At 52.3% G+C, this 8,639-nt stretch overlaps 1 protein-coding gene across 1 annotated transcript in view; it reads left to right on the top strand.

Moving 5' to 3' along the window:
• Positions 1-6,680, top strand: part of Pde6a (phosphodiesterase 6A) — a 68,860-nt gene extending 62,180 nt beyond the window's left edge. Inside the window, exons 20-22 of the mRNA XM_032885986.1 lie at positions 2,265-2,348; positions 4,098-4,245; positions 6,565-6,680. Of these exons, the coding sequence (XP_032741877.1) occupies positions 2,265-2,348; positions 4,098-4,245; positions 6,565-6,641 (309 nt within the window). The 3' untranslated portion in view covers positions 6,642-6,680. The remainder of the gene's footprint in view (positions 1-2,264; positions 2,349-4,097; positions 4,246-6,564) is intronic.
• The last annotated feature ends 1,959 nt before the right edge of the window (positions 6,681-8,639 follow it).

The following is an 8,639-nucleotide window of genomic DNA, read 5'->3' as shown; positions in this document are numbered from 1 at the left end:
GAAAAAAAAAAATGGTGGGGTGAGGGGGTGGTGGGGTGATGGGGTGGTGGGGTGATGGGGTGATGGGGGTGGGGGATGGGGTGGTAGGGTGATGGGGTGGTGGAGGATGGGGTGGTGGGGTGATGGGATGGTGGAGTGATGGGGTGGTGGAGTGATGGGGTGTGATGGGGTGATGGGGTGATGGGGCGCGGGGGAGGGGGTGGTGGAGTGATGGGGTGGTGGGGTGATGGGGTGATGGGGTGATGGGGTGATGGGGTGATGGGGTGGTGGAGTGATGGGGTGATGGGGTGGTGGGGTGATGGGGTGGTGGGGGAGATGGGGTGGTGGGGTGATGGGGTGGTGGGGTGATGGGGTGGTGGGGTGATGGGATGGTGGGGTGATGGGGTGATGGAGGATGGGGTGGTGGAGTGGGGTGGTGGAGGATGGGGTGGTGGGGTGATGGGATGGTGGAGTGATGGGGTGGTGGAGTGATGGGGTGGTGGAGTGATGGGGTGGTGGAGTGATGGGGTGGTGGAGTGATGGGGTGGTGGGGTGGTGGGGTGGTGGGGTGGGGGGGTGATGGGGTGGCGGGGTGGTGGGGTGGTGGGGTGATGGGGTGGTGGGGTGATGGGGTGGTGGGGTGATGGGGTGATGGGGTGGTGGAGTGATGGGGTGGTGGGGGATGGGATGGTGGAGTGATGGGGTGGTGGGGATGGGGTGGGGGGTGATGGGGTGGTGGGTGATGGGGGTGGTGGAGGATGGGATGGTGGATAGATGGGGTGGTGGGGATGGGGTGGTGGGGTGATGGGGTGGGGGGGTGATGGGGTGGTGGGGATGGGGTGATGGGATGGTGGAGTGATGGGGTGGTGGGTGATGGGGTGGTGGGGGTGATGGGGTGATGGGGTGGTGGGGATGGGGTGGTGGGGTGATGGGGTGGTGGGGGATGGGGTGGTGGGGTGATGGGGTGGTGGGGGGTGGGATGGTGGGTGATGGAGTGGTGGGGTGGTGGGTGGGGGGTGGGATGGTGGGGATGGTGGGGGGTGGGATGGTGGAGGATGGGGGGTGGGTGGTGGGGGTGGAGGATGGGGTGGTGGGGTGATGGGATGGGGTGGTGGAATGATGGGGTGGTGGGTGATGGGGTGGTGGGGATGGGGTGGTGGGGTGGTGGGATGGTGGAGTGATGGGGTGGTGGGGTGGTGGGATGGTGGAGAGATGGGGTGGTGGGGTGGTGGGGTGGTGGGATGGTGGGTGATGGGGGGTGGGGTGATGGGATGGTGGGGTAATGGGGTGGTGGGGTGATGGGATGGTGGGGTGATGGGGTGGGGGTGATGGGGTGGTGGGTGGGTGTGTGTGTGTGTGGGGGGAAACTGCCACACCCCTGCCAAAATATCCTAAGAATGGTCTCTAGGCCACTTGCTAATAGTCTTCTCTGAAATCTCTTGATCTGAGAAGTCATAATAATCTACTTTGGTCTCAGCCCCACCGGCTTCTCTCGTTTTTGTCCTTTTAACATTTTAAAAGGTTGCCTGACTGGCCAGTGATCTCTCAGTACCATTAGCCAGAGTCAACGATTAGCAAAACATGTCTCCTCGGTTTACCTACTTTGCTGAACGTGGTTTGTTTGTTTTTTTGGGGGGAGGGGTCCCTGTTTGGCTGGGGTATTTTGTGTGAATCCCAGACATGGCCATCTCTTCCTAAACACTGTATCTCTGAGAGAGAAGATTTGATTACAAATAAACATAGCTAGAGCCAGCACCATATCGCATGGCGACGTCGGCAATGATACTTCAACAGCATCTCACTTCCACTGCTTGTCTCCTCTAACGGAGAAAAGAATTCTGTTCATTTGTCCAAATCAGAATCCAAACCCAGTGTGGTTCCACCTCTGAAGCCCCAAGGAAGCAGTAGCAGCAGCAGCAGTTCGATTGCTCCCCTCCCAAACCTCCCCGTCCGTCCGTCTGTCCGTCCTCTATGTAATTGTTAAGACAGTGGGCGTTTGTTTTAGTGTTTCCCACACTCTGGCTTGGTCACTCACATTCTGCACGCCCATTAACACATCCCGCTCTGTCTTCCCTATTTTCTCCAAATTGCTAGTCAAGTCTGGAAGCTTGGTGAGTTTATTTCTGAAACAGAGCCTCACGCATGGCAGGCTGGTCTTAGGCTCGCTAGGGGTTGAGGATGGCCTTGAACACGGGGTTACACCCTTTTTTGCAAGACTGTTTCTTGGGCAGGGTGAGCCCCTATTACTGCTCCATGCCATTAACTCTTTCTCTCTTCCATGACAGCCCATGATGGACAGAAACAAGGCAGATGAACTTCCCAAGCTTCAGGTCGGCTTCATCGATTTTGTGTGCACCTTTGTCTATAAGGTAGGTTTCTTCAGAGTCCAGCAGACCACAGGGCCCACGTGATGTATTTCCTACTCTGTGGAGGGGAATGATAACCTCCAGCTCAAGCTTGGAGCTCGTTTCTCCTCCTTGCTCAACAAATACCCATGGGACAAATGATGAAGCATACTTTTATGGACAGAATGTCATTGTGAAAAGGCCAGTTCAGGTTAGATCCTTCTCGAGAGGCCCACCAGCAACAAACCCATCTCTACTGTCTACCTGGCCGCCTCTTCATTTTTGAGACTTGGTCTGGCTATGTTGCCCAGTCTGATCTCCAACTCATGATCCTGTTGCCTTAGCCTCCAAGGTGCTAGGGTAACATCACTGCATCACCATGCCTGCCTCCACCTCCCGTGAATTAGTTTTCTTTTGGCCACATTATATATAAGGAGACAGAGGTCAGAAAGGATGCGACCGGGCTAGCATTTCTGGATCCACCTGTGGAGCAGGACTGAAGCTGGCTCACCTAACACCCAGGCCAGGGCTTTCCACAAGTATCTGTGTCCTCACACAGACCGAGGGCCATCTGCTTAACAGGACAGCATGCCTCTGCTCACACTGCCGGCAGTAGAGTTATAAATGGAGATTTGCCTGCTTAATCCCAACTACACTAGGGTAGGTGCCATTTCCACCCCACTGTCTAGATGAAAGTGAGCTTCAGCAGTGACTATCCCAAAGTCACACAGGTCCTGGTAGAGCCCAGACCACAACTCAGGCATCTCTGGGCATGGTAAGCCCTGCCTGGCTCCCGCTGCAATGGGTCCCTCCTCACTTCAGCAAACCTACTTCACCAATCTGCACTCCCGTCTCTCCTCACTACAAGCGAAGGAGTGACAGGGCAACCCACATTGGGGGCGGGGCTCGAAAGACCAGAGGAGATAATTGCCCCATAGATTGCAGGGTACTGTGTTCAAGGTGTTATTCAATTCCTAGAGTTGCAGGAGTCCATAGGAGTCATCTCAATAACTGAGTTTCATTCACTGGGTATTTATGAAGTAGCTGTGTGTTCCAGACCAGTGCTAATTCAAAACCAACTGAGGGGATGACCCAGGCAGTGCTCCTGCCATCTCTAGGTGCCATCCTCTGGGAGAGGCAGGCAAAGAGAGTCATTATAGGGAAGTGGACATTGATTAGAGAGGGCTTTGGGGACATCCAATGGGGACTCAGTTTACCTACAGGGTCAGAAAAGGTTTCCCTGGGCGAGTGTTAGGGAAGTAGGGACCTCAAGGAAAGGTGGAAGGGTAGAATGTTCCATCAAAAAGAACAGCTGCACAAGGTCCACAGACGGGAGGAAACACTCATGAAGTGAGGTTTGGGTGCCTGGGACTTCTGATGTGAAAGAGTAGACATCAGTGAATGACATGCTAAGACTTACATTGCACGCTGAAGGAGTGGCCATACAGGAAAGTTCCAAGCAGGGGAAGGAGGGGCTCCCTAGTGTCAGCGGCCATGAGAGGCAGCTCACTCCAATGCCAGGCAGAACATACCCCACCTTGATCCAGGGTCCTAGGGCGATGCCCTTGTTTCACTGAGGCATTTCACTGAGATGAAGGGTTACGGCCAAGTCACAAAGTCAGTATGTGGCAAAATCTGGTCCCTTACTAGAGGCTGTGGGATGCTCTAGGGTCCTTTAGTTGAACATAGACTCCCCCTACGTCCTTCTCTTTCTCCTCTCTCCCTCCGTCCCTTCATCCCTCCTGTTCATTGTACTTCACTTCTCCTCTCCAGGAATTCTCCCGGTTTCATGAGGAGATCACACCCATGTTGGATGGGATCACTAACAACCGTAAGGAGTGGAAGGCACTGGCTGACGAGTACGAGGCCAAGATGAAGGCACTGGAGGAGGAGAAGCAGAAGCAGCAGGCAGCCAAGCAAGGTAGGCAGAAGAGGCAGGCGGAGCCTTGGCCAGGCACTTTGAGCATGCAGTGCATCTGGGCTTGGACTGTGGTTTCCTTTCTGTGTGGGAGGGCACTGGGCCTGCTGGAGAAGAAGTGCTGTGGCCAAGCCACACAGTCAGTATGGGGCAGAGTCTGGTCCCGAGATAGAGACAGAGGGATGCTCTAGGGTCCTGCAGTTGAACATGAGGTCGACTCTGATTCTAAGGCTGCAGATGTTTGTGCCAGCAGTTATTACTTGGAAGGAATTTTAAAGGCTGACTTTCCAGCTGTTTGACTACTTGAAACCTAGCTTCACCATCATGAGGTTTGGTTTGTACACGACCAGTGAGAGAAGGCTAACTGTCTTTAGCATCACCCATGTTAAGTGTATGGTTGGAAAGGTCTCCCTTGAACTCAAAGTGCATTTGACCTGTAAAACTATTAGTGGCGACTTCAGAACCACCCCACACTGCCCAGGGCTGAACTGCAGGGGGCCCCATTCATGTGTAGAGGCCAAGGAGATGGCCCAGGTCAGATCCCCAGAACACACATAAAGTCAGATGAGACAGAGAGAGAGAGAGAGAGAGAGAGAGAGAGAGAGAGAGAGACAGAGACAGAGACAGAGACACACAGAGACAGAGACAGAGACACAGAGAGAAAAGAGAAACACAGAGAGGAAAAATAAACAAGAGAGGGAGGGAGAGAGGAAGAGAGGAAGAGAGAGAGAGAGAGAGAGATCACAGGTCAGCTAGCCTCAAATAATAAGAGACCCTGTTTGAAATATGGTGAGGTCTGACATCCCAAGGTATCCTTTGACCTCCTTCTACATGTGAACCATGCCATGCAACATCCAAACTCAAACATATGAACGTGCCCCCACCCACCTCCCCTCCACACACTCACGCATAACCAGGTATCCAGGGGAGTTGTGTGAAGTTAAGCGCGGGGAGACATGCTTGTAATCCCAGCACTCAGGAGACTCTAAGATAGGAAAATTACTTTGAATTTTAACCTTCTCTTAAAACATAGCAAAACAAGCAATCGAAAAGGGGCAGAGTTAGCAAGATGGCTCGGCTCACAGAAGTGCTTGCTGTGCAAATCTGATGGCCCGAGTCCAATCCCGGAGCCCATAAAAAGGCAGATAGAGCACCACAGATCTGCACCTTCAGTATTTCTACACCAGGGTGGGGGGTGGCTCAGAGGCCTGGGAGTACACAGAGTGGCAGAAACAAGAGACCTTTCCTCAGTAGGTGGGAGGGGAGGACTGATTCTCAAAAGTGGTCCTCTGACTTCCGCATGTGCTGTGGCACGTGTGCCGCCCCACCTAATAAATGTAATCAGAGAGAGGGAGAGATGGAGACAGATTGACTAAGGCTTTGTGCAGGAAGAGAAGTTGGTCAGGGTGGAGCAGAGACTAGAAGCCAAGACTTCAAAGAACCAGGGCACACAACTGATCCTAGCTTCAAATGGAATTTGTCCCGGCTCCCGTCACATGGCATCATGCCACACGATCGCCCCCGCCCTCCCCCAGTTATCTCCTTATCTAGCTATGTGTTCCGGACTTGGCTTCTTGTCCCTGCCAGAGGCTGCCTGACTTCCCAAGCATGTGTCCCTCTGTTCTCAGCATAGACGCTGTCTGGTCCCCAGTTCTTGCATGGGCAGGCTGGAGTTATTTTCAAAGAGCAGCTTTGAAGATGGGGATACCCTTGCTGTCTCCCCAGGGTCTCTTATATATCGCTGCTCCCCCCCCCCGGGGGGGGACTTAGCTAGTGAATAAGCTGCCTTTGGGAAAAGGAGCAGGTTTGTGTAAACATAAGGCCTACCGTTTCCTTTTTAAAATAGCAGTGTTGAGAGTTGAACCCAGGCCTAGTTAAATACTAAACAAGTGCTCTGTCCCTGAGCTGTCTGTCTAGCTCAGGAGCTTTCCCTTAAAATGTGCATTCGCCATCCACAGTTTAAAGTTGGGATACTCCAGTTCTAACAAACAAACAAGAAGAGGTTTTTCAGCTCTTCTTTTTAAAAGGTCAAGATCTGGCCACACCAGTAGACTGGATAAAAGTGTCTGGAGCTAAATGGGAACCTCCCCCTTGGAGTCCTTCCCCCAGTCAGTCCCCACTGCTCCCCGGGTCTCACAGGTGTTGGCTGACATTAGTCACTGTGCTGCTTCTCAGTGGGGAAGCTCCTCTGGTTCCCCTGCTCTCCTGACTCCCTGTCTGCTCTCTGCACGTGCCAAGCCTTGAACTTGCTCCAAAAAGGAGTCAAAGGCAGGTTTGCTACAGCCTCCTCTGAACTGCTGTGTGCTTTCCTGTCCTCCACAGCTGCTTCCGGGAACCAGCCAGGAGGGAACCCCAGTCCAGGGGGTGCACCTGCATCCAAGTCCTGTTGCCTCCAGTAGCTGAGCGCGCTGCCAGCAGGGGGCGCGGCGCTCAGGAAGGAAGAGGTCACACAGGCCACTGGACAGTTAAAGACTCAGGAGTTGAGAGGCAGACACAGCAGGCATCTATATCATCAAATGGTCTTAGACGTTGTTTCTGCTTTGTTTGCTTTGTTTTGTTTTGTTTTGCTTTGTTTTAGACAGCTCTGTCTGGCCTGAAACTCTCTATTGTAGACCGGGTTGGCCTTGAACTCACAGACATCCACCTGCCTCTGTGTTCCGAGTGCTGGGACCACACATGCACCCCCTAGGGCTTAGAGATTGTTTTTAATCTAAAAAAGTCCATGGAGTTTAGCCCAATTTTCTAGACTTCATATACCGACTTGATAATTTTTTTGTTCTTATGATGCGTGTGATTCTTATAAGCTCTTTAAACTTAGTGTTTGATTATAAAAGTGTTTGCTAATTTCCAAAAGTAGAGAATTATACATCAAATACCCACAAACTTACCCCAGATTTGAATGTCAAGCTCTGATCATGTGTGCTTCTCGTGTCTTCATGTTCCTTTTCAATTTCTCTCCCTTTCCTCCTTTATCTCTTCCTCCCTCCCTCCCCCTCCCTCCTCCCTCCCTCCCTCCCTCCCTCCCTCCTTCTCCCCCTCCCTCCCTCCCCCTCCCTCCCTCCTCCTCCCTCCTCCCCTCTCTTTCTCCCTTTCTAATTCCTACCATGTAGCCCTGGCTTGTTTTAAACTCTCCATCCTCTGACCTCTGTGTTCACTACCACCCATGACTTGGCTGAAATATTTATGAAAAGTTTCCGTACACATGGCTTCCCTCCTCCACGGTCTTTGGAGGAGTTTATGCGTCTTTACTGGAATAAGCATCTTTAAAGGTCACACGTGGTAGCGCGTGCCTGCAATCCCAGCCCTGGGGAAGGAGAGAGGGGGAGGTCAGGAGTTTCAGAGACTTTGGTCTATACAGCAAGACCCCACCTCAAGGGGAGGGTTACCCATCCTTAAAGGAGCAGAGTCTTTCCTAGCACAACACTGTCCCACGGAGGTAAAGGCTTCGTACCCAGCTGTGCAGTGTATCCTGGTGAGCCCCAAATGGAGGACTTGGAGCTTCAACAGACAGGTCCTTCGGGGTTTCCTTAGCTGAGGGATACTCTGCAATTTCTCAGGGGGATCTATGACTGAGGTGGACAAGTGTGATCACATTGCCCAACATGGGTAAACTGTGGAAGGCCAGTCTAGCTCCAGGCTGGAGTCTGTTTCCTAGGAAACCCAGCTGTGACGCAAACTCTGAATCAACGACCGCTATGGTCCCAAAACTCTTTAAGAGACTAATTGTGCTGAATGTGGTGGTGCAGACCTTTAATCCCAGGGTGCAGGAGGTGAAGGCAGGAGCATATCAGTAAATTCGAGGCCAGCTTGGTTTACACAGAAAGTTCCAGGCTGGGCTACAGTGTGAGACCTTGTTTCAAACAAGACCAAAGAACAAGGGTAAAACAAAAAAAGGTTTGGTGTCAACGCAATGACTTATCAGGTAAAGGATCCTCCCATTAGGGCTGCTGAACTGAGCTCTGTCCCAGGACCACACACTCGAGTGCAAGTGCATGCACACACACACACACACACACACACACACACACACACACACACACACCATGCATAGTGGAAAATAAAAATAAAGTTTGTTTAATCCAATTTCACATATTGAATGTACTTGTTCTGTTTCTTTTGTGCTTGCTTTGTTCTTGAATTTTCTGTTGATTTCAGCTGCAGACTGTTAGCATTCTGTCTAGGCTCCACCCCCACAGTTACCTGGCAACAGCCAGGTGTGCCTGACACTGTAAAAGGGGCTGCTCACCTCCTCCTCACTCTCTTGCTCTTGCTCTCTTGCTCCCTCTTGCTCTCTCTTGCTCTTACCCTCTTCCCCCTTTGTCCCCTCTCTCCCCATTCCCCTCCCCCCTTGTCTCCATGTACTCATGGCTGGCCTCTACTCTTCTATTTTTCTACTT

This window comes from Rattus rattus, chromosome 15 (assembly GCF_011064425.1).
Source record: "Rattus rattus isolate New Zealand chromosome 15, Rrattus_CSIRO_v1, whole genome shotgun sequence".
Taxonomy (NCBI): domain Eukaryota; kingdom Metazoa; phylum Chordata; class Mammalia; order Rodentia; family Muridae; genus Rattus; species Rattus rattus.
This window is presented reverse-complemented; position numbering and strand designations above follow the sequence as displayed.